The sequence below is a fragment of the Podarcis melisellensis genome, assembly GCF_964234715.1.
Source record: "Podarcis melisellensis genome assembly, chromosome: 2".
Lineage (NCBI taxonomy): Eukaryota > Metazoa > Chordata > Lepidosauria > Squamata > Lacertidae > Podarcis > Podarcis melisellensis.
Window position 1 is genome coordinate 115,792,644 of NC_138529.1, and position 25,349 is coordinate 115,817,992.

The window sequence follows — 25,349 nt, forward strand, 5'->3', positions numbered from 1 at the left end:
GCCATAAGGAATGTGCTTGATCTTATTAACAATTCAATCTCATTGTTGTTGTTTAGTCCTGTCCGACTCTTCGTGACCCCCTGTGCACTCCAGGCACTCCTGTCTTCCACTGCCCCCTGCAGTTTGGTCAAACTCATGCTGGTAGCTTTGAGAACACTGTCCAACTATCTCGTCCTCTGCCGTCCCCTTCTCCTTGTGCCCTCCATCTTTCCCAACATCAGGGTCTTTTCCAGGGAGTCTTCTCTTCTCATGAGGTGGCCAAAGTATTGGAGCCTCAGCTTCAGGATCTGACCTTCCAGTGAGCACTCAGGGCTGATTTCCTTAAGAATGGATAGGTTTGATCTTCTTGCAGTCCATGGGACTCTCAAGAGTCTCCTCCAGCACCATAATTCAAAAGCATCAATTCTTCAGCAATCAGCCTTCTTATGGTCCAGCTCTCACTTCCATACATCACTACTGGGAAACTATAGCTTTAACTATACGTATGGACCTTTGTTGGCATGGTGGTGTCTCTGCTTTTTAAGACGCTGTCTAGGTTTGTCATCGCTTTTCTTCCAAAAAGCAGGCGTCTTTTAATTTCGTGACTGCTGTCACCATCTGCAGTGATCATGGAGCCAGGAGGTGATGGGACCAGTGGCCATGATCTTAGTTTTCTTGATGCTGAGCTTCAGACCATATTTTGTGCTCTCTTCTTTCACCCTCAATAAGAGGTTCTTTAATTCCTCCTCACTTTTTTGTGACATCTGCATATTTGAGGTTGTTGATATTTCTTCCGGCAATCTTAATCTTATTACATCTCCCATCTCCACCTTAAAAGCTTCCTAGCAGAAGGTACGTTTTATCATATGTGGTGGCATTGCAAGGTTATTAAAGCTTTTTGGGAAATGATATATAATGAATAGAAAAAATGTTAAAAACAACCTTTGTTTAAAAACCAGGAGCTTTTCTTTTAGGTATTACAGGAATGGATATACCTAAAGAATATAAGAGTTTGTTCAACGGCCTCACAGATATTGTTAGCCCCACAATGGAAAAAGGAATGGCAAATGAAGTTAACAGAGTATGCGGAAATGGCCAAATTAACTGGGAAACTTAAAAATCAAGATGACCACAAATATTAAAAAGAACGGGAAATGTTTCTTGCATATGTACGAAAGCATTGTAAGGAAGTTAATACATTAGCAGGATTTTAAAAACACTTGTAAGATTATGGAGAATGTTTAAACTTGGATGATTGACATGCATAAATTGAGATAACATAAGGAACCAGGGGGAGGGAGTCAATCCCATAATGTGGATTTAATACTATGTGAATACAGTTGTTTGAAATTTTTTTTTCCATTTTTATCATCTGTGATGATTTGGTTTAATTGTGAAAATTAATAAAAATACTTATTAAAAAAGATACAGGTAGGTAGCCGTGTTGGTCTGCCGTAGTCGAAACAAAATAAAAATAAATTAAAAAGATGTGTGCATGCACACAAAAGCTCATACCAATAACAAACTTACTTGGTCTCTAAGGTGCAACTAGAATGAATTTTATTTTATTATTAAAAAAAAAAGGAATAAAAGAGCTTCCTAGTGTTCTCTCTTATCAAAGCACATTCCAGTGACTTTGTATCTTGCAACTTGTGAAGGGGCAGCGGGGAGCAGGAGATGCTCCATTCTATTCCGCAGCATCATTGTCGGGATGGCTCTTCCCTTGGTGTCAATTTGCTCTGCATCGGAGTGAAAAGGGAAGAGATGGAGGGAAGGAAGGAAGAAAGAAAGGGTGGACTTTCGGGAAATGGCAATTGAAGGAAATGATTCCAGATCTTCAATTTATACAAGGTTGGATGAGGATGGTAGACAAAGAGAATTTCCCCTGCCCATATCAGAAAAGCTCCATGACACAACATGGCACAACAACGTGTAGGAGATGAAGCTGAGACTAGTTCGCCAGCCAAAGGTGTGTTGGAAACCCCTTGCAGTATAATCAGTGGGGTTTTTTTTCCTGGGGGCTCGTGGGGGTTACGCATGCCCTTAAACATTTTGTGAATCAAAAAATGTCCTAGATCTAGGACAAATATTTGCTGGAAATGCAGGGAGGCTGAAGGTACATAGCTCCACATGTAGTGGAACTGTAATAAGAGTAGGCAGTTCTGGAAAATGACCTGCAATTGACTTAAGAAAATGTTCAAATGCTCTCTCCCTAAGAAAACCAAAGGCTGTCCTGCTAGGAATTACGGGAAATGGAATTCCCAAAAAAGTAGAAGAGAGTACTTATGTACGCCACAGTGGCTGCCAGAAATCTGGTTGCGAAAGGATGGAAGGGAGAGGATATCCCAACCAAACTGGATCGGATTGGCAAAGTAAATTAAGAATATGCTGAATTAGCGAGATTTATCAGCGAGGTTATATCTCAGATGAAAAAAATTACTAGAGAATGGGATATTTGTCTATGTCAAATAATATTGTCAAATGATAAATCCGTTAGCAGTGGCGTAGCGTGGGGGTGCAGGGGGGGCTGGCCTTCATCTGGGGGGGGCGCGCTCGCCGCCTCCGGAGTCGCCGAAGAGCCTCGGTCGCAGGCTATAGCAGAGCCCCATGTCTCGGGAAGGAGGAAGCCCCGGCCATGGGCGCTGCCCCCAAGTGGTGCAGCAGGAGCCCGGCGGCGAAGGGGAGCCCGGGGGAGCGGAGGCGCCGCGGGGACACGGCTCGGGAGCTGCCGCTGAGGAGCCAGAGCACCGTCCCCAGGAGGAGAGGAGGGGCGGCGGCGGCGGCGGGGACCCGGGCAAGGAAGTTGCTGCTGGGGATGAAGAGGCGGCGGCGGCGGGGGGAGGCGGAGTTCTCTCCCTCACTGGCGCTGCTGCTGTGAGGCGCTTGCCAGCCCACCGGCCCCTCCTGAGCGGGATATGGGCGGGCGGGCGGACGGGGTGGGTGGCGGAGAGGCGCCGGGCCCTCCTCGTGCCCTGACAGGAGCTGCCGCTGCGCCCGCGGGCGCCCTTGACGCGGCGCCCCTCATGGCGCCTCGAGAGGCGTTGGGGAGCAGCGAGACTCCGCCGGGCCCCGCCCCTCACTCCGCGCTCGGCTTCAGGGCTGCCTTGCGAGGGGGCGGCGGGAAAAGGCTCTGAGGAGAACCTCGCTGGCTGTCCCTTGAGGGGGCGGGGAGGTGAAGGGAGCCCGCCTTCCTCCTCACACGTGGCGAGTCGTCGGTGGAGGTAGAGAAACCACGCACATTAGATATTCATAATAATAATAATAATAATAATAATAATAATAATGGTTTGAAATTTAAGACTCCCCCCCCCAATGAAAAGGCACTTTCTTGCCCTGCCCGTGGACCAGGAGGTCATGGCAGGCGAGGCCTTCAGCAGCGGGGCCCTTATTTGCGCTGCCAGCCTGACCTTCACCCTCTTACATAGAGAGAGGAAAGGAGACGCGGAGGTGCAAAGGCTTGCGGGGCAGAAGTTCATCAGGGGTGCCAACGTGAATACAGTATGATCTTGGGGGGGGGGGGGAGGCAAGTAAACCCCGCCCTGCATAGTTTTTTTTTTAAAAAAATATTTTTTATTAAGGATTTTCTTGTTTTACAGAAGTGTAGTGCCTCGTTTTTTTCTTCTTCTTCTTCTTCCACGTAGCGTTTTTACAAATCTGTTTCATTTGTTGAGGCATTAGGGGGAGAAGAAAAAAGAAAGAAAACAGAAAGGGGGTGGAGAGAGGGAAGATGGATGGGGGTGGGGTCGGGTGGCGGTGTTTCTATTATGTTTAATGTATGTAGAGTTTGGTGTCAGCGTTGCTTGTGTTGTTCACTTGTGTTCCTTTGGTGGTGAGAGAGGTTGGGGTTGGCCTAGGGTGTGATTGTTTGCTTGTCCCGCCCTGCATAGTTGATCACATTGGCAATGCCCATCAACTGGGGGACTGGCCCCCTCAAATGTTTTATTGGGGGGGCCTGAAGCAGTGGCGTAGTGTGGGGGTTCAGGGGGGGCCGGATGGAACATCTGGGGGGCGCGCTCGCACTCGAGTGCTAAAATCCACGGGTTAGGGGGCGCAAATTACTTGCCCCGGGTGCTGACAACCCACACTACGCCACTGTCCGTTAGCAGGTTTTGATTGAGCTTCTCTGCTTTAAGAAGGACAATTTTACAAAATCTAATGTAAGTTAAATAGCAAGGAGAAACAAAGTCAATGTGCGGTTCTAAAGAATTTAATTTGAGAACATAATGGGAAGATCGGATGTCAAGTTTAATTACAAAATAGTGTACAAACAAGTATCAAACATTGAATGAAGAACTGTTTATTTCTATTTTGTTTATAACATTTACTGAAAAATTTCGTTGTACGGTTTTGAAACCAATAAAGCATTTTTTAAAAAAATTGTGAGTCTAAGTTTGGCCTCATTGGGGGGTAGTATTTCAATATGAGCAGGAAAATGAGAATACCCCTAACATTTTTAAAGAAAAAAAGCACTGGGCATTGTTGTTGTTGCACTGGGCATAATGATCCCTGATTGACTGCATTTTGACTCCCAAGCTGGAAAGGATTCCTCCTGAGAGTCCTCCTGTGACCTTCAGCTGCAGCCCTCTTAACCTCACTTTCCTAGACGTTGCCTTCTTCTTTGGCGATCACTCGTAGCCGGGTAAGATTGTCTTCCATGAACACGGGCCGTAGCAGCGAGTCCATGGAAGGAAGCCCCCGTTGAGTGAATTAGGACTTAAGAGGTTGGCAGGATTGCATCCGTTGTCATTTTGCACTTCAGAGAAGCCTCACGGACCGTCCCATCTGTCCTAGACTGGAGGAAGGGGGACAAGATGGAGGGCAGACCGAACCTCCTGCGCCCTTCTGAGGGTTGAGAGGAAATCGGAGAGGCTGCAACATGGCACCCAGCTGGTCTCTGCGAGAACAACATGGGGGACTAGATGGGCCGCTGGCCTGATCCAGCCCAGCTCTTCTTAGGTCATTCTGGCTTATTTAAACATATTCTGCCACATCCTTCCTTTAAAGAGCTTTCGATTGCCTACATTGGACATCATCACGACAGACCTGGGAGGTAGGCTAAGTTGAGAAAGGCTGGCTGCCTAAGATTCTTTTTGTTGCAGAATGCGATGGTGATTTCTGGTGTTTTCCAACAGCCCACGAATGTGTAATAATAATAATAATAATAATAATAATAATAATAATAATAATAATAATAATAATAATTTATTATTTATACCCCGCCCATCTGGCTGAGTTTCCCCAGCCACTCTGGGCGGCTTCCAGTCAAGTGTTAAAAACAATACAGCATTAAATATTAAAAACCTCCCTAAACAGGGCTGCCTTCAGATGTCTTTTAAAGAGAAGATAGCTGCTTATTTCCTTCACATCTGAAGGGAGGGTGTTCCACAGGGTGGGCGTCACTACCACTACCTCACTTCTCGCAATGAGGGAACCACCAGAAGGCCCTTGGCGCTGGACCTGTGTCTGGGCAGAATGATGGGGGTGGAGACACTCCTTCAGGTATACAGGACCAAGGCCGTTTATATCATTACCTGCACAGGTGAGGCCACACCCACCTCTAGCACATGTAGAGGAAGTCTGTCCCAGCCCAGAGGGAAACAGGAAGTCTACCTCTGGCTGGACAAACATCCCTCCCCATGCGCAAACATGTTCACTCTAGGAATGTTGTACTTGACTGCTCTTGTGTTTCACATCCCACAGTTTAGGGCTTTAAAGGTCAGCACCAACACTTTGAATTGTGCTCGGAAACGTACTGGGAGCCAATGCAGATCTCTCAGGACCAGTGTTATGTGGTCCCGGTGGCCACTCCCAGTCACCAGTCTAGCTGCCGCATTCTGGATTAATTGCAGTTTCCGGGTCACCTTCAAAGGTAGCCCCACGTAGAGCGCATTGCAGTAGATAACCAGAGCATGCACCACTCTGGCGAGACAGTCCGCAGGCAGATAGGGTCTCAGCCTACGTACCAGATGGAGCTTGTAAACAGATGCCCTGGACACAGAATTGTCCTGCGCCTCCATGGACAGCTGTGAGTCCAAAATGACTCCCAGGCTGCGCACCTGGTCCTTCAGGGGCAGTTACCCTACTGGGTTGTTGTTTTTCTAAAGCACCCTCCCACAACCCCAAAATCTCAGCCTGCCTGGGGCTCAGGGCCAAAGCCTGAAACTAAATCTCCCAGAAGCCTTTGCGTCTGAGAAGGAAAGGAGCCCAGGAGTGGGGAGTCCCACAAGGCGAAGGGGCTTTTGCTTTTTTCTCTCGCCAGTCCCCGAGATCAGGGGCTTTTGCGGGGCAAGAGGCAGAAGGAGCTTTTCCTTGCTAGGCTTTGGAGGAGAAAGGCTCTTTCGCAGGAAGGGAGATGACTTGAGCGTTGCTTCCAGACGGGGGAAATGCTGGACTAAGGGAGGAATATCCGCGGACTAAGGGAGATCCGCAGCTGCCAGGAGCTTGCTAGGTCCCTGCTGGAGACTTGAGCTCCAGACACGGATCTTTCCGGGTCTTGTGCATCTGAGCCCTTTCCTGCATGCAAAGGATGAGGCTTGGGAGATCTTCATGGAGAAGCTGTGCCTGACTCCTGTAACATGTGAATGCAGGGAGATGCGTGTCAGACTTTGATCTTTGGGATCACTAGAGGGAGGGTCGCCTCTTCCCTCTCCTTTGCAAGGGGCATTGGCGTGAAAGAGGTGTGGGAGAGGAGGCAGAAATGAAAGAACATTTAATTTTTGTAAGCAGGCAGCGGTAGGACGTCGGCGGTCCCTTTCCCCTGGGCTGCTAGTAGTCTTACTCATTAATTTTTTCTCCCCATCCTTTAATTTTTTGTTTTGTTTTTCATACTTACCTTGCATAAAGTGAGATTGCATCAGGCTGAATTCACTGACACGTGTTTTTCTGACTTGGGAGTTTTTTGTATGCACTGCTTTGATTTTCAATAAATAAAATATTTTAAATGGGGAAGTAGGAATTTTCACATACTTCATGACTATAGATAAGATGTTTCAGAGGTGAAGAGTGATGAAAATATTTTGCTCATGGCTTAAAAACATTTTTCTGAATTCTCTACCTCAATGTACTCTTTGGAAGAAAGCTTTTATTAATTTAAGCAAAGCAAGAGAAGGCAAATAAGCAGTCTAACTTTTTTCTTTTGAAAAAAATCTTTATTGAAAGTTCAAAAAGTACTTAATTATACTTGAACTAAACATGGTGAGAAGTAAATAAGAGAGAGAGAAAAAGAAACAGAAACTGTGTAAGAGGGGGAAATAAAGGGGGGAGAGGTGGAAAAACCCCAAACTATATTTTACAAGGTTATTGTACTTCACCAGACCTTAACCTATTACAATATTTGTAAAAACGGATCCAAAGTGTCATTAAACTTGTCCATGGCAAGTCTGCATTTATATGCAAGTCGTTTATATGTTGCAAGTTTGTATAACTTTCCAAACCAATTGTAGAAGGGAGCCGCATTTTTATTTTTCCAGTTCATCAGTATCAGTCCTTTTGCTGCGGTCAGGGCACGGAGAGTCCACTTGTATAGTCCTTTTGTAAGGTTCCATGTGCTGGGTATATAATTCAAGAGGATATTTTTCTCAGTAAATGTAAGGTTATTCCGCACAGTTCTGTTGACAGTTTCAGTTATAGGACAATGAAAAAACATACGTTTTAGAGAAGCATTATCCCTAGTGCATCTCCAACAGTTAGATTACGGTACCTGAGATAGCCCTTTTTAAAACAAAGGTAATGGGGTCCAGTATATTCTAAATATTATTCTAGCAGTCTAACATCTATGTTCCACACTCACTAATGAGCGACACTTAAGATACAAGATCAAAAGGATATTATGGAGATAACTGCAAAAGCGAAGTTCATGGTTCATCTCATTTGGTGTAGACCCCTTGAGCAGGAGATCCTTCCCTTCCCTCAATAGGGCCAACGTTGACATTCACCAGCAGAAATCGAACGCGGGACTTAGAGAGCTGCTGTCGCTGAGCCCTTATATAGAGGCTTTTAAACACGATCTAATAGCAGGTGGGCTCTTTAAGTTCTGTTGCCATCCTCCATTATCTTTGTGGTTGTCACAGAGCAAAGTTACTCCCTCTGTTCCCAGCGGTGAGCAAAATTCTATGTCTAACTGCCAATTCCATGGTTGGGTCAAGACAGGTCTGTCCGCTAGTTGACTCCTTATCAGGCCAGCTGTCTAGACCTCTGCTTGATGCCAAGTCCTCATCATATAGATAAATTCATGGGGAAGCCCTCGTTATATGTACAGATAGAATTAAAAGGATTTAAAGCTACCATTACATCGAGATCAGGAGACACCTCCTTCTAAAAAATTTCCGGCAATACAAATACTCAGAGCGTTGGTGTGGTTTCTCTCCTGTGTGGACTCCCTGATGCAGCCCCAAACTGCCCCTTCCAGGCCAAACTTTTCCCACACTCAAAACATTAATGGGTTTCCCTTTTCAGTGGATTCTCTGGTGCATTTGAAGGTCCAAATGAGCAGCAATTCATTTCCCACACTCCAGACACTTGCATTGTATTTCCTTCGTGGAGTCTCCAATGTTGATAAAAGATTCATTTCTTTGCAAAGCATTCCCCGCACTCCCAACATTTATATGCTTTCTATTCCATATGGAGTCTCTGGTGTTTTCGAAGGTTTCCACTCTGTGAAAACCATTTCCCACACTCTACACATTGGTAAGGCCTCTCTCCTGTGTGGACTTTCTGGTGTGTGCGAACATGTGATGACCAAGAAAAACATTTCCCACACTCCATGCATTTGTAGGGTTTTTCTCCTGTGTGGGTTCTCTGGTGTTTCAAAAGATTCCCTTTCTGACGAAAACATTTCCCACACTCCAAGCACTTGTAAGGTTCCTCTCCTGTGTGTATCCTTTGATGCATGTTAAGCTCTGATTTTCTTGCAAAGTATTTTTCACACTTCAAGCATTTATAGAGTTTCTCTCCTCTGTGGATCCTCTGATGTTTCACAAGGGTGTCTCTTCTTGAAAAACATTTTCCACACTCCAAGCACTTGTAAGGTTTCTCTCCTGTGTGGATCCTCTGGTGCCCCCTAAGGCTTTGTGCTAAAGTAAATGACATTCCACAGTCCAAACATTTATATGGCTTTTCTCCTGTGTGGACTCTTTTATGAGAAATAAGATGTGATGAAGTGTAAAAACATTTCCCACACTCTCCACATTCATATGGTCTCACTCCTGTGTGGATTCTCTGGTGTACATGAAGGTGTGATTTGTTGGTAAAATATTTTTCACACTCCACGCATTTGTAGGGTTTCTGCCCAGTGTGGATTTTTTCATGCTGCTTGAGGTGTTGTTTCTGGGAAAAGCATTTTCCACATTCCATGCATTTGTAGGGTTTCTCTCCCGTATGGATTCTCCGGTGGATTGCAAGATGTGATGGTACAAAAAAACATTTCCCACACTCCGCACATTTATGAGGCCTCTCCCCGGTGTGCACAGTCTGATGGCTCAGAAGTTCACCTTTCTCATGAAAACATTTCCCACACTCTCTACATTCATAGGGTTTCACTCCTGTGTGGATTCTCTGGTGTCGCCTGAGACTTCCTTTTGTGGGGAAACATTTGCCACACTCCAGACACTTATGGGGCCTTTCTCCTGTGTGAGTTTTCTGATGGCTTACAAGGCCGGAATGGAAAGTAAACTTTTTTCCACATTCAAAGCATTTATATCGTTTCTCCCCTGTGTGAACCAACCGATGGCTCCAAAGATGTGCGTTTTGAGGAAAACATTTCCCACACTCCCAGCATTCATAGGGCTTCTCTCCTGTGTGGAGCCTCCGATGGATCACAAGGCCTGACTTTTGAGCAAATGATTTCCCACACTCTGGGCATTTATAGGGTTTTTCTCCAGTGTGGGTTCGCTGATGGGTAACAAGTTCTGACCTAACAGAAAAGCATAACCCACACGCACTGCATTTGTGGGGCTTCTCTCCTGTGTGGACTTTATGGGGTCCATGAAGCTGTGATCTCTTGGGGAACCCGATCCTACTCCTGCCGTGTTTGTGGGGCTTCTCTCCTGTGTGGCCTCTTTCATGTTTCACAAAATCTGAGAGTTGGGAAAAACCTTCTCCACACTCCAAGCAGCGATACGACTTATCTCCTCCTGCATGGACGTTCCGGTGGATCAGAACGATGGGCTGATGAGCAAGAACCTTCCTGAACTCCAAAGACACAGGGGTTTCCAAATGGCTCACAAGCTCTGAACTCTGACCAAAACATTCCCCACGCTCAGAGCTTTCCTGGATCTTCTCCCCTGTGTGGATTCTCTGGTGTCTAGCAAGAGCCAATCCGAAGGCAAAGCATTGGTCACACTCTGGGCAGAAGTGTTTCCTCCTTGAAATACCTGCTGAGAGTGAAGAAAGCGGAATCAGGGTTTGAAGATGGCAGAGAAGTAGTTTCAGAATCCAACCTGAGAGGGTTGGATCAGATGATGCGTGAGAGACGGAGGTTGTACCACTTCTCCCCCGGCCTCCCACTGCATATGGTATAACTAACCGAAGAGCTATTTTTATTTATTAAATAAGTAACAGAACATTTTTCTTCCAATTCTCATGAAGGGAGGAGAAACTGAACGGACTCAGCATCCCACCCAAACTGCCTCACCTGAGCTGGTGTCCGAAACGGCAGCTCCTGTTCCATCCGAGATCTGATATTGTGGCCTCCTGGGCTCTTCCGCTTGCTCTGCGCTGGGGACGAGGCTCGTCTGGGGAAACGGCAGTTCTATGCGGGAAAGAAGGAAGAAGGAAGAAGAGGAGAAAGAAGATGTGAGGAAGCGTTCGGCCTTATGGTCCAAACTATCCCCAATGACCGCTCATCTCAAACATTTATGGGGAAGGAGACCCTGTAACTAAACAGTACCTTGGGTTAGGGGGTTGGGTGTTTGTGGGGGGCAAGGTGGTCCTTCGTGCTGGGATACTGCCAGGGAGACATCAGCCATCATGACTCCACGTCGCCTCCGGACGTCCATCGATCTCCCGTAGATACAGTATCAGCAATTAGTGACAGGAGCTCCAGAAATAGCTTGCCACATTCCAGAGCTGATGCACACTCTATCAGCAGAATTCGCACAGCGAAAGATGCACTAAGGAGAGCATTATTTATAACTTTATTCAGCGTTGGTCAGAACAAAGGAAAAAACATGACTGCCTGCTTGCGTGTTCAGGCACAGAGAGAGAAACGAAAGCATAGACACAACATAAACTTCCTGTGAACAGGAAATACGCAGACTCTGTGACTCACAAAGCCTGCTCCCTTTTAAGGTGGAACGGAAATATCCTAACACTTTGCTCTGTGCCAGAAGGAGGAGGGAGGACGGCTGAAGATGTCTGCAGGGTGGGGGGTGGGGACTGCAATGCCAGGGACCCCAGGGAAGGAACATGGTTGGGGCTTCCCGACGGTGGCTGTGATGCTGATGGGAGTCCCTCAAAAATAAACACTTCCCGATACAGGGCTGCATTCAAACGTCTTCTAAAGGTTATATAGTTGTTTATTTCCTTGACATCTGGTGGGAGGGCGTTCCAGAGAGAGGGAGCCATTACCAAGAAGGCTGCCTTTGGCTGGTTCCCTGTAACTTTGCTTCTTGCAGTGAGGGAACCGGCAGAAGACCCTCGGAGGAGGTGGGCCCCAGTGTCCAGGCTCAACGATGGGGCTGGAGACGCTTCTTCAGGTATAGTGGGCCAAGGCTGTCTAGGGTTTGTTGTGGGGATTAATTGAGGGGGAGACCCGTGCGCCCCACCTTGAGCTCCTTGGAGGGGGAAAAGGTGGGATCAAAATGCAAGGCATTTGGAATAAAGGCATTTGGGGTGGGGACTGCACTGCCAGGACCCCAGGGAGGGGACTTGGTTGGCGCTTCCAGACTTCTGCTGTTACGCTGGTGGGAGTCCCTCACATGCCAGCAAACCCATTCTGCACAGCTAGAGTGCAGCACAGTGGTTAAAGTGCCTGACTAGGATGAAGGGAGGGTGTTTACCATGGCGGGTGCCACTACAAAGAAGGCCCTCTGCCTGGTTCCCTATTGCTTCACTTCTCATGTTGAGAGAACCGGCAGAAGCCCCGCAGAGCTGGACCTGGCTAAATGATGGGATGTAGATGCTCCTTAGGGTTATGGTGCCCAGGCCGTTTAGGGCTTGTTGTGGGGATTAAATGAGGGGGAGACGCATGAGCACCTTGGAGGGGGAAAAGCTGGGATCCAAATGCAAGGCATTTGGAATAAAGTACATTTGCATCTCTCGTGCAACAAATCTGCTCCCCACCTACCCCTTCACCCCAAAAGAAGAGTGAGAAGAAAATGTCCCGGAAGGACTGCTTCAGACTCAAGGACCTTACCCAGAGAGGCCACGTCCCGCTCATTCTCCAGCATGGCCTCCCTTGTCTGAGGCCAACGTCCAGCAGGGAGGACCCTTCCTCAAAGCTTTGTGGTCTCTGTAATGACAAAATGCCCTCAGCAAGAACTGCAGTACCTCAATAACACCTTTGGGGGCAAGAGCAGAGTGGGAATCTCGGTCTTCCCCATGGATCCTTCCAACTTCATTCTTTGTTTGTTTTTATTAAAGATTTTGTTGGGTTACCAAAAAAGTGCATACATCGTCTCTGTTCTCAAATCATAAAGGTCCTTTCTTCCGATCCTTTATAATCAATGTGAGATTTTTATGCTCTGTACCGGAGCTTTCCAAACTGTGTGTCGCGACACATTAGTGTGTCGGCTGCAGTGTGTAGGTGTGTCGTTTAAACACTCTTCATGTTACTCCCAGGGCTGGAAAAGGCCTAGCTTAACTTCTGGTTTGCTAGGGAAACTGAATTACTGCATCACAAAACAATTCAAAACTGATTTACTGCATTGCGAAATTATGCATGTCTAAAAAGTGTGTCACCAACATGAAAAGTTTGGAAAGCTCTGCTGCATGCAGTATAATGTTGGGGGGGGGAGAAGGGGGGCGAGTAGACTTTCATTCTTTTACATATTGGAAGTGCAAGGTTTTTGTTTCAGCATCAGGTGGGTAGGTTATTTCTCTATTCATATATTAGTTTTCATTGGCACTGACAAACCTGAGTTAAAAAATTGCGGTTTTTTTTTTACATATTTGTAAAAAAAATAATCTCAAAAACGTTGGGGTTTGTTTAAAAAAAGGTCAGCTTTCAGGGAGTTGTGTTTTTTACTTTTTGTAAACCTAACCTATGGCTGTTTCCTGGGGTTGACCGCAGTGAGGTTTTTGGGGTCAGTTTAGCCATCTCAATTTGTTCTTCCCCATAGATGGCTGCAACTTGATTCTGTTCACGGGAAATGATGGTGACTGAGCCCAGGAAGCTCTGTCTTGAAGGGACGGATCCTGCTCTTCAGCTATGGCCGTTCTCATCTTGGTGTCACAAGTTTAAGGCAGCTGCATGGGTTGCAAGAGATGGGTGAAGAGGACCCAGAGTTTGAGAACAAAATGAGAAAATGAGATTCCTGAAGAATGAAAATATTTTGAAAACTAATAACATCATGGTTATGTTCATGTACGCACGATTTGGAGTATAGTAGCAGATGAGAATTTGTAGTTTAAGAAATTATAGTTCATAATAATAAAAAAGGTACAGGACCCTGAACAGTTAAGTCCAGAATGGATATAATATAAGTAACATTGCAGCTTTGTAAAGGAATAAAAAAACACCATGGCAGGGTGGATGGGAAGTCAACGGACATGAGAAATTAGTAACGCTTGTATTTTAAAGGAATTTGTATGAGTGTAGTGGTTAGAGTTCTGTGCTGAGACCTGGGAGTTCAGGGTTCGAATGCCCACCCGGCCATGAAGCCCACTGGGTGATCTTGGGCCGGTCACTGTCTCTCAGCCTGGCCTCCCTCACAGGGTTGTTGTGGGGAAGAAATGGAGAGATGGGGAACATGCAAACTACCTTGAGTTCTTTGCAGGATGGGTGGGGTATGAATGCAAGGAAGTAAAATACACACAACCCATGGGATACATTCCAGCCACACGGAAACCAGAGGTCTGTTTACATGCACACACCCCTCCAGCCAAGCAGGTCAGGGGAATAATCGATGGCATATTCTGGTCAGGCAAAAGCACCCAACTTAGAGCAGGGCTGAAGCACCCTAGGGAGATGGGGCTGGCATGGGGGGGGATGAGGAGTCCAGCTAGACCCCCGTTTGGCCCCAGGATCTGAGATTTCCACACACCCCACCCCCAGGATATACAGGACATTTGGGAACACTTTAAAATATTCAGGGGGGGAGGTACTCCAATTGCAAACTTTTTTCTTTCTTAAAAAGGGGATTATAATGTTATCTGATTTTTCTTAATGTCCAGATTTTTTAAATTATAAATATGCACAATCTACCACCAAGCTTTCATTTCATTTCATTTTTTGTCATTTATTTTAATAGGCTTTATACAAATTAATACAATTTTGCTTAAGTGGTTTCCTGCACGCCATTCTTGGTGTGTATTTATCATCTACTATTACTACGTTTCATATTCATATTTATCTCTGGATACCATTGCCTTTTACATAATTTTACATTTTATCATTTCATTTCAAAGCTTTAAATGAGGAATAAACAGGTGAAAGAGATCCCTTCTTCTGTTCTCGAGAATCCCCCCTTCCTCCTCTTCCACCCCGATGCAACGTGCAAACTTATTCGTGCAATGGGGAAAGCCAAAATGACTCATCTTTCCCGCCGCCCTTTCCTGCCCCGCCCCCCTCACCGGCATTCACGTGTTGCAGGGTTCAGACGGTGCCTTCTCACCCGTGTACAGCTGCTTCCGAAGGGCGCCTCTGCCAGCAAAGACTCCTTCCTGCTCCCACCTTCAGCCTCCCCTGCAAAACCTCTTTGCACCCCAGAGATCGCGATGGCCGGACGCCTCCTGCAAAAGACCCACACAAATGGGGGCTGGCCAGAAGAAACAGGCACCTCTTGAGACGTCCTGCCCCTTCGCTTCTCCCCATTTCCCAGACGCAAAGGATTCTGGGATTTGTAGTCTGTTCCTCCTGTGAGGGGGGGGAATAGTGCCTTTGGGGGGCTCTGGGGAAGGGTCTCCTTTATTTTTATTTTCCCTTTCTATTTACTCACCTACTTGCACACCTCTCTGCACCGCCTAACACGTCGCAGTGGTGCCCAGCAAAAAGAATGAGAAGATTAAACCATCTTGCATGTCAACATGCTTTAATTCTAGACTTGGAAGGGACCCCCGAGGTCATCCGGTCCAACCCCGGCAACGCACCACTCTTTTGCCTCACGTGGGACTCGAACCCGTGACCCTAAGATGAAGAGTCCCCACTTAACCAAAAGTACTGATCAGGGAAAGGGACACAGGTGGCGCTGTGGGTTAAAGCCTCAGCGCCTAGGACTTGCTGATCGAAAGGTCGGCGGTTCGAATCCCTGCGGCGGGGTGCGCTCCCGCTGCTCGGTCCCAGCGCCTGCCAACCTAGCAGTTCGAAAGCACCTCCGGGTGCAAGTAGATAAATAGGGACCGCTTACCAGCAGGAAGGTAAACGGCGTTTCCGTGTGCGGCTCTGGCTCGCCAGAGCAGCGATGTCACGCTGGCCACGTGACCCGGAAGTGTCTCCGGACAGCGCTGGCCCCTGGCCTCTTAAGTGAGATGGGCGCACAACCCCAGAGTCTGGCAAGACTGGCCCGTACGGGCAGGGGTACCTTTACCTTTACCTTTTACTGATCAGGGAGCGACCTGTGGCTGCTGGCGGCCTCTCAAGCTGGCCCACCTCACAGGGTTGTTGTGATGGAAGCGGAGAGCAGCAGAGGCCGCCCTGAGCCCCTTGGGGAAAAGGCGGGGGGGAGAAGTGCAGCTGGGCTGGTGCAGAGGGGTCCTGCCTTCCGGCTAAGGCTCACCCAACAGAAATAAGACAGAAATAAGAGGATTTGGGCCTCTGCAATCCCCTCTCAGTTCACAAGAGGCGAAAGAGGGAGATGCCGGGCAGCCTCACTCACTTCCAGTGTAAAACTGCCTTAAGCCCCATCGAGGTTGTCAGGAGGAGAATTTGGCCCTTTTCAAAACCAAGGAGATCTTGTTTATTTCTTTCCTGAAAGTTGTCCTCCACTGGACCATTCAAGAAACTAACCTCAAAGCAGAATGGTAAAAATATCCGTAAAAGGAATACCATCAGCAAAATGGAAAATGTACATTTATTTATGATGCTTTGAAATTCAAACTTCAACGTACTTAGTATGTTAGTAGTCTTACTCTTTAGTTTTTTCTTCCCTTCCTTTCATTTTTTGTTTTGTTCTTCTTACTTATCTTGTGTTACCGGAAAAACCGAGGACTCCCTTGGACAAAATCAAGACACCAACCAGAGCAACTTTGAAGCAAATCAGCAGCCTGTAGGCTTGGTCTTTATTGAGAAGACTGTCGCGACAGGACTCCCACCGCCCACAAGGTGAAACAAGATGGAAGCCCAGAAGAAAAGAAGACCCCAACTTTTATCAGCTCCTAATCCCCTAGGTTACACCCCTAGAAAAACATAATATTTGCATCATGACTACATTAAAAATAGGAAGTTACAGATAGGTAGCCGTGTTGGTCTGCCATAGTCAAAACAAAAAATAAAAAATAAAAAAAATTCTGTGTATCTGAAGAAGTGTGCATGCACACGAAAGCTCATACCTAGAACTAACTTAGTTGGTCTTTAAGGTGCTACTGGAAGGATTTTTTTTATTTTTTTAAAAAAATAGTAGGGGTCGCGGAGGGGCTGCGCAGGTAATCTGAGTACCCTGACACCTGACCAGAGCCCCCTTTCTTCCCCCACATGAGTCATTCACAGGAGACAAAGGGTAAGGCGCAGTTTCCTGCCCCCTGAGGGGAATCCAGTCACGGGCCTTTTGTCAGAGTCTGTGCGGAATACACTAACGTATGCAGTTTGTTGTGTCCTTAATAGTCTTTCCTCTGAGCCCATCAAGATGACTATCAAGGTTGTCATGCCAACTGGGGAAGGGTCGCAGAGTACGTGCCTGCTCGATCAAGGGATTATGGCTGGCCAGTATCAGGCCACCCCCCTTTGATAGCCCTTGTAATATGAAGCAAAATAAAAGTGGTCCGGTGAAAATCCGATGTACGGTTGATTTTTGGTGAATTTACGAAGAATACTGTCCTGGAAGTTCAAAGCACTTTCGCCTTCCGGAAGCGGCTTGCAACATTTTGATTAAATCAGTCACGGTCAATTGGACTTTGTATTGAGAGCTGTCAAAGACGGAGAAAGCGAGCGCCCGCTGCCTGCAGTACCTGCGTGGCCGCCGCAAGGGGCGCTGTCCGGTAACGCTGATTGGCTGAAGCGGCAGCCGATTGACCTAGAGTTCCGGCGGCCGGTCTACTCATAATAAAGATAGGGCGAGGTGGAATGTTAAGGGAGACTTCATGAAAATAAGGGGTTCTAGCGCTTCCTTATTTACGGAAGGCTTTCTTTTCTCCAGGCCGGGGAAAGTGGGAGGTGTGTGTGGTGCTTGTGCATTACGATGTAAAGAAGGGGGGGGGCCTCCTGCTAAACTTGCATAAAGTGAGATTGCATCAGGCTGAATTCACTGAGAGTGTTTTTCTGACTTGGAGATTTTTGTATGCACTCCTTTGATTATCAATAAATGAACATTTTTTAGGGGGGGAGGAAGTGGGATTTTTCACATTCCAAAGATTTTTGGGAGGCTTTTTGTCTTCCATGATAAAAAAATGTTATGTTTCAGAGGGGAGGAGTGAAGGGAATAATTTGCTCATGGCTTAAAACATTTTTGAATTCTCCACCTCAATGTACTCTTTAGAGGCGAAGAAGGAACAGGAAGAAGTTTTTATGAATTTAAGCAAAGAGAAGGCAAATAAGCAGTCTTAACTTTTTAAAAAAAATAATCTTTACTGAATGTTGAAAAGTACAAAATGATACGTGCACTAAACATGGTGAGAAGTAAATAAGAGAGAGAGAAAAAGAGAAACAGAAACCGTGTAAGAGGGGAAAATAAAGGGGGGAGAGTTGGAAAAACCCCAAACTATATTTTACAAGGTTGTTATTGTACTTCACCAGACCTTACCTATTACAATATTTGTAAAAACGGATCCAAAATGTCATTGAACTTGTCCATGGCAAGTCTGCATTTATATGCAAGTCGTTTATATGTTGCGAGTTTGTATAACTTTTCAATCCAATCGTAGAAGGGAGCCGCATTTTTATTTTTCCAATTCATCAGTATCAGTCCTTTTGCTGCGGTCAGGGCACGGAGAGTCCACTCGTATAATCCTTTTGTAAGGTTCCATGTGCTGGGTATATAATTCAAGAGGATATTTTGCTCAGTAAATATAAGGTTGTTCCGTACAGTTCTGTTCATAGTTTCAGTTATAGGACAATGAAAAAAACATATGTTTTAGAGAAACATTATCCCTAGTGCATCTCCAACAGTTAGATACCTGAGACAGCCCTTTTTAAAACAAAGTTAATGGGGTTCCATAAATTCTAAATATTATTCTAGCAGTCTAACATCTATGTTCCATACTCACTAATGAGGGATGCTTAGGATACAAGATCAAAAGGATATTATGGAGATAACTGCAAAAGCGAAGTTCATGGTTCATCTCATTTGCTGCAGACCCCGGAAGCAGGAGATCCTTCCCTTCCCTCAATAGGGCCAACGTTGACATTCACCAGCAGAACTCGAACGCGGGACTCAGAGCTGCTGTCGCTGAGCCCTTATATGGAGGCTTCCAAGCATGATCTAATAGCAGGCTGGCTCGTTAAGTTCTGTTGCCATCCTCCATTATCTCCTCCGTTGTCACAGAGCAAAGTTACTCCCTCTGTTCACAGCGGTGGGCCAAAATCAATGTCTAATTTCCAGTTCCATGGTTGGGTCAAGACAGGCCTGTCTGCTAGTTGACTCCTTATCAGGCTAGCTGGCTAGACCTCTGGTTGATGCCAAGTCCTCATCATACAATTAGATCTATGGAAAAGTCCTCATTATATGTACAGATACAGTGGTGCCTCGCAAGACGAAATTAATTCGTTCCGCAAGTCTTTTCGTCTTGCGAGTTTTTCATCTTGCGAAGCACAGTTTCCCATAGGAATGCATTGAAAATCAATCAATGCATTCCTATGGAAACCGCCTTCAGACCAGGTCCGGGGACAGTCTGTCCCCTGACCTCTTCTGAATGCCGGCGGGGGCGAAAGTCTTTGCTCCCCCCCCCCGCCTTCCCGGGACAGCGGAGACTTCTCCCCTGTCCCGGGGCGATTTTAAAATGCTGGCGGGCGGCAGCGAAACTTTCGTTGCCGCCCGCCAGCATTTTAAAAACCCCGGGACAGCGGAGGACTTCTCTGCTGTCTGGGGCGATCTTAAAACGCTGCCGCCCGCCAGCATTTTAAAATCGCCCCGGGACAGCGGAGGAATTCTCCGCTGTCCTGGGGCGATTTAAAAGCCCCCGGGAAGGCAGGCAGGGGGGACAAAGACTTTTGCCCCCCGCCAGCCTTCAGAACAGGTCCTGGACCTCTTCTGAAGGCCGGCGGGGGGCAAAAGTCTTTGCTTCCCCCTGCCTGCCTTCCCGGGAGAGCGGAGAATCGCTTCCCTGCTATCCCGGACCGCTTTTAAAATGCTGGCGGTGGGGAGCAAAGCCTTTCGGCCCACGCCGGCCTTCCTGGACCTCTTCTGAAGGCCGGGGGGGGGAAGGCTTTGCTCCCCACTGCCAGCATTTAAAAGAGGTCCCCAGAGATTTCCCGATGGGCTTTCTTCTTGCGAAGCAAGCCCATAGGGAAAATCGTCTAGCGAAGCGACGCAAAAACCGAAAAAACCTTTCGTCCTGAGGGTTTTTCGTCTTGCGAGGCATTCGTCTTGCGGGGCACCACTGTAAATATATAAGGATTTAAAGTTACCATTACACTGAGATCAGGAGACACCGCTTTCTGAAATTATCTGGCAATACACATACTCAAAGTACATTTGTGGTCTCTCCTGTGAGGACTCCCTGATGCAGCCCCAGCCTGCGGCCTCCAGGCCAAACATTTCTCACACTCGAAACATTAATGGGTTTCCCTTTATTGTGGATTCTCTGGTGCCTTTGAAGGTCCGAATGAGGAGCAAATCTTTTCCCACACTCCAGACACTTGCAATTTATTTCCTTCGTGGAGTCACCAATGTTGATAAAAGATTCATTTCTTTACAAAGCATATTCCACACTCCTAATGTCTGTCCGTCCTCCTTTTGGGATGGACACTCTGGTGTGCCACGAGGGCTGACCACTGATCAAAATATTCCCCACACTCCCAACATTTATATGCTCTTTATTCCACATGGAGTCTTTGAAGGTTACCACCTTCAACATTTCCCACACTCTACACATTGGGAAGCTCTCCTCCTGTGTGGACTTTCTGGTGTCTGTGAAGATGTTGTGACCGATAAAAACATTTCCCACACTCCAAGCACCTGTAAGGTTTTTCTCCTGTGTGGATCCTCTGGTGAATCACAAGGTATGACTTCTGATGAAATGATTTCTCACACTCCAAGCATTTATAGGGTTTCTCTCCTGTGTGGATCCTCTGGTGGATCACAAGTTGTGACTTCCGAGGAAATGATTTCTCACACTCCAAGCATTTATAGGGTTTCTCTCCTGTGTGGATCCTCTGATGGGAGACAAGGGTGTCTCTTCTTGAAAAACATTTCCCACACTCCAGGCACTTGTAAGGTTTCTCTCCTGTGTGAGTTCTCTGGTGCCCCCTAAGACTATGTGCTAAAGTAAATGACATTCCACAGTCTAAACATTTATATGGCTTTTCTCCTGTGTGGACTCTCTTATGAATAATTAGATTTGATGAACAGGAAAAACATTTCCCACACTCTCCACATTCATATGGTCTCACTCCTGTGTGGATTCTCTGGTGTACATGAAGGTGTGATTTGTTGGTAAAATATTTTTCACACTCCACGCATTTGTAGGGTTTCTCCCCAGTGTGAATTTTTTCATGCTGCTTGAGGTGTTGTTTCTGGGAAAAGCATTTTCCACATTCCATGCATTTGTAGGGTTTCTCTCCTGTATGGATTCTCTGGTGGATTGCAAGATGTGATGGTACAAGAAAACATTTCCCACACTCCGCACATTTATGAGGCCTCTCCCCGGTGTGCACAGTCTGGTGGCTCAGAAGTTCACCTTTCTCATGAAAACATTTCCCACACTCTCTACATTCATAGGGTTTCTCTCCTGTGTGGATTCTCTGGTGTCGCCTGAGACTTCCTTTTTTGGGGAAACATTTGCCACACTCCAGACACTTATGGGGCCTTTCTCCTGTGTGGGTTTTCTGATGGGTTGCAAGGCTGGAATGGAAAGTAAACTTTTTTCCACATTCAAAGCATTTATATCGTTTCTCCCCTGTGTGAACCAACCGATGGCTCCAAAGATGTGTGTTTTGAGGAAAACATTTCCCACACTCCCAGCATTCAAAGGGCTTCTCTCCTGTGTGGAGCCTCCAATGGACCACAAGGCCTGACTTTTGAGCAAATGATTTCCCACACTCTGGGCATTCATAGGGCTTTTCTCCTGTGTGGAGTCTCTGATGGACCACAAGGACTGACTTGTGAGCAAATGATTTCCCACACTCTGGGCATTCATAGGGTTTTTCTCCAGGGTGGGTTCGCTGATGGGTAACAAGTTCTGACCTAACAGAAAAGCATAACCCACACGCACTGCATTTGTGGGGCTTCTCTCCTGTGTGGACTTTATGGTGTCCATGAAGCTGTGATCTCTTGGGGAACCCAATCCTACTCTTGCCATATTTGTGGGGTTTCTCTCCTGTGTGGCCTCTTTCATGTTTCACAAAATCTGAGAGTTGGGAAAAACCTTCCCCACACTCCAAGCAGCGATACGACTTATCTCCTCCAGCATGGACGTTCCGGTGGATCAGAACGATGGGCTGATGAGCAAGAACCTTCCTGAACTCCAAAGACATAGGGGTTTCCAAAGGGCTCACAAGCTCTGAACTCTGACCAAAACATTCCCCGCTCTCAGAGCTTTCCTGATTCTTCTCCCCTGTGTGGATTCTCTGGTGTCTAGCAAGAGCCAATCTGAAGGCAAAGCATTGGTCACACTCTGGGCAGAAGTGTTTCCTCCTCAAGTTTCCTGCTGAGAGAGTGAAGAAAGCGGAATTGGGGTTTGAGGATAGCAGAGAAGTAGCTTCAGAATCCAGACTGAAATCATTGGATCAGATGATGCGTGAGAGACGGAGGTTGTACCACTTCTCCCCTCCCCCCCCCAACACCCACTGCATAAGGTATAACCAGTGAAAGAGCCTTTTAAATTGAAGTAACAGAGAACATTTTTCTTGCCAATTCTCAGCAAGGGAGGGGAAACTCTGAACGGACTCGGCATCCCGCCCAAACCGCCTCACCTGAGCTGGTGTCCAAAATGGCAGCCCCTGTTTCATCTGAGATCTGATATTGTGGCGTCCTGGGCTCTTCCGCTTGCTCTGCGCTGGGGACGAGGCTCGTCTTGGGAAGCGGCAGTGCTACGCGGGAAAGAAGGGAGAAGGAGGAAGAAGAGGAGAAAGAAGAAGTGAGGAAGCTTTCGGCCTTATGGTCCAAACTATCCCCAACGACCGCTCATCAAGAACCCATAACTAAACAATACCTTGGGTTAGGGGGCTGGGTGTTTGCGGGGGGCAGGGTGGTCCTTTGCTCTGTGCTGGAAGGAGAAGGGAGGACGGCTGAAGATGGCTGCAGGGTGGGGGGTCAGGACTGCACTGCCAGGACCCCCGGAAGGGGACTTGGGTGGCACTTCTGGAGTACTGCCCAGAGTCCCTCCCATGCCAGCAAACCCATTTTGCACAGCTAGAGTGCAGCACAGTGGTTAAAGTGCCCGACTAGGACCTGGGAGGCTAATACTTTTTTATTTGAACCCCACCCATCTGACTGGGTCACCCCACCCTCTCTGGGCAGCTTCCAGAACATATAAAAACATAATCAAATGTCCGACATTAAAAACTTCCAGATACAGGGAAGTTATTTCTTTCCTTGATATATGACGGGAGGGTGTTTCACAGGAGGGCGCCACTACAAAGCAGAAGCCCCTCAGAGCTGGACCTCAGTGTCCTGGCTAAATGATGGGATGTAGATGCTCCTTAGGTATATGGGGCCCAGGCCGTTTAGGGCTTCTTGTGGGAATTAAATGAGGGGGAGACCCGTGTGCCCCACATTGCGCTCCTTGGAGGGGGCAAAGTTGGGATTAAAAGGGATGGCATTTGGAATAAAGTACATTTGCAGCTCTTGTGGAACAAATCTGCTCCCCACCTACCCCTCCGCCCCAAAAGAAGAGTGAGAAGAAAATGGAAGGACTGCTTCAGACTCAAGGAAGGAGGCTCCTTACCCAGAGAGGCCACGTCCCCCTCCTTCTCCAGCATGGCCTCCCTTGCTCTTAGGCCAACGTCCAGCAGGGAGGGCCCTTTCAACCCTAGAGAAATAAACAGAGATATCCTCAAAGGTTAGCGGTCTCTGTAATGACAAAACGCCCTCAGCAAAAACTGCAGCACCTCAGGAACGCCTTTGGGGGCAAGTGAGGAGAGAATCTCTGTCTTCCCCATAGATCCTTCCAACTACATTCTATTATTATTGTTGTTGTTGTTGTTATCATTATTATTATCATTATTGATTTTCTTGGGTTAACAAAAAAGTGCACAAGTTGTCTCCGTTTTCAAATCACAAAAGTTCTTTCTTCCGATCCTTTATATTCAATGTGAGACTTTAATGCTCTATACTGGACTTTTGCCACTAATGTCGCGACACGTTACTATGTCAGCTGCAGTGTGTAGTTGTGGCGTTTAAACACTCCCCACGTTCCTGCCGGGGCTGGAAGGGGGTTAGTTTAACCTCCGGTTTGCTGGGGAAATGAATTACTGCGTCACAAAACAAAAAAATTCCTTCCAGTAGCACCTTAAAGACCAACTAAGTTAGTTCTTGGTATGAGCTTTCGTGTGCATGCACACTTCTTCAGATACACAGCTGATGTATCTGCGTCGCAAATTATGCATGTCTAAAAAATGTGTCACCCACCTGAAAACTTTTTTGCTTGCAGTATAAGGTTTGGGGGGAGAGAGAAGGGGGATAGTGGACTTTCATTCTTTTACACAGTGGATGTGCACGGTTTTTGTTTCAGCGTCACGTGGGTAGGTTCTTTTTCTACGCATTTAATAGTTTTCATTGGCACTGAAAAAAAATCTTTGATTAAAAATTGAACTTTTTTTTTACATATTTGCAAAAAAAAAAAATCTAAAAAAAATTTGGGGTTTGTTTTTTTAAAAAGCTCAGCTTTCAGAGTGTTCTGTTTTTTAATTTTTGCAACCCAACGTCGGGTCCCCAGCCTATGGCTGTTTCCTGGGGTTGACTGCAGTGAACAAATTAGAGTTAATAATAATAATAAAAGGTAAGGACCCCAGGATGGTTAAGTCCAGAATGGATATACAGTGGTACCTCAGGTTAAGTACTTAATTCGTTCCGGAGGTCCGTTCTTAACCTGAAACTATTCTTAACCTGAAGCACCACTTTAGCTAATGAGGCCTCCTGCTGCTGCTGCGCCGCCGGAGCCCAATTTCTGTTCTTATCCTGAAGGAAAGTTCTTAACCTGAAGCACTATTTCTAGGTTAGCGGAGTGTGTAACCTGTAGCGTATGTAACCAGAAGCGTATGTAACCTGAGGTGCCACTGTAATAAAAGTATCATTGCAGACTTGTAAGGGAATAAGAAAACACCATGGCAGGGTGGATGGGAAGTCAACGGATATGAGAGAGTAGTTATAACTGTATTTTAAAAGAATTTGTAATATTTGAAAATTAAATATTTCCAAAAAAAATAAAAGAGACTGGAGAGCAGCCTTAGCTCATTTGGCAGAGCAGATCCCCCCAAGTCCAATTCATGGTCTATCTAAGAGAGGCTGGGAAAAGACCCCCGTCTAATACCAAGAAGCATGGCAATGTGGTGTAGTGGTTAGAGTTCTGTGCCGAGACCTGGGAGTTCGGGGTTCAAATCCCCACCTGGCCATGAAGCCCAATGGGTGATCTTGGGCCGGTCACTGTCTCTCCGCCTGGCCTCCCTCACAGGGTTGTTGTGGGGAAGAAATGGGGAGATGGGGAACATGCAAGCTACCTTGAGCTCCTGGCAGGATGGGTGGGGTATGAATGCAAGGAAGTAAAATACACACAACCCGTGGGATACATTCCAGCCCCACAGAAACCAGAGGTCTATTTACATGCACACACCCCTCCAGCCAAGCAGGTCAGGGGAATAATCAATGGCATATTCTAGCCAGACAAAAGCACCCGACTTAAGAGCAGGGTTGAAGCACCCAAGGGAGATGGGGCTGGCATGGGGGGGGAATGAGGAGTCCAGCTAG

The 25,349-nt window shown here is 46.8% G+C and overlaps 2 protein-coding genes across 21 annotated transcripts in view; both read right to left on the bottom strand.

Moving 5' to 3' along the window:
* Positions 1-7,826: 7,826 nt before the first annotated feature.
* The window catches only part of LOC309364474 (uncharacterized protein), a 40,951-nt gene continuing 23,428 nt past the window's right edge, over positions 7,827-25,349 (bottom strand). For 5 of the 16 annotated variants that reach the window (XM_081901831.1, XM_081901828.1, XM_081901827.1 and 2 more), the window contains 2 exons: positions 19,877-22,092; positions 8,152-8,286 (listed from right to left, as the gene is read on the bottom strand). In XM_081901831.1, coding sequence (XP_081757957.1) covers positions 20,312-22,092 — 1,781 coding nt within the window. In that variant the 3' untranslated portion in view covers positions 8,152-8,286; positions 19,877-20,311. Of the gene's footprint in view, positions 8,287-19,876; positions 22,093-22,357; positions 22,475-23,331; positions 23,416-25,349 lie in introns of all 16 variants that reach the window. The other 11 variants (XM_081901842.1, XM_081901839.1, XM_081901841.1 and 8 more) reach the window with 5 other exon arrangements.
* The window catches only part of LOC309364587 (uncharacterized protein), a 39,769-nt gene continuing 22,897 nt past the window's right edge, over positions 8,478-25,349 (bottom strand). For 2 of the 5 annotated variants that reach the window (XM_081902213.1, XM_081902211.1), the window contains exons 2-4: positions 12,332-12,427; positions 10,610-10,726; positions 8,478-10,352 (exon numbers count right to left, since the gene is read on the bottom strand). In XM_081902213.1, the coding sequence (XP_081758339.1) occupies positions 8,590-10,352; positions 10,610-10,726; positions 12,332-12,365 (1,914 nt within the window). In that variant the 5' untranslated portion in view covers positions 12,366-12,427 and the 3' untranslated portion in view covers positions 8,478-8,589. Of the gene's footprint in view, positions 10,353-10,609; positions 10,727-12,331; positions 12,428-14,709; positions 14,962-25,349 lie in introns of those variants that run through there. The other 3 variants (XM_081902214.1, XM_081902212.1, XM_081902210.1) reach the window with 3 other exon arrangements.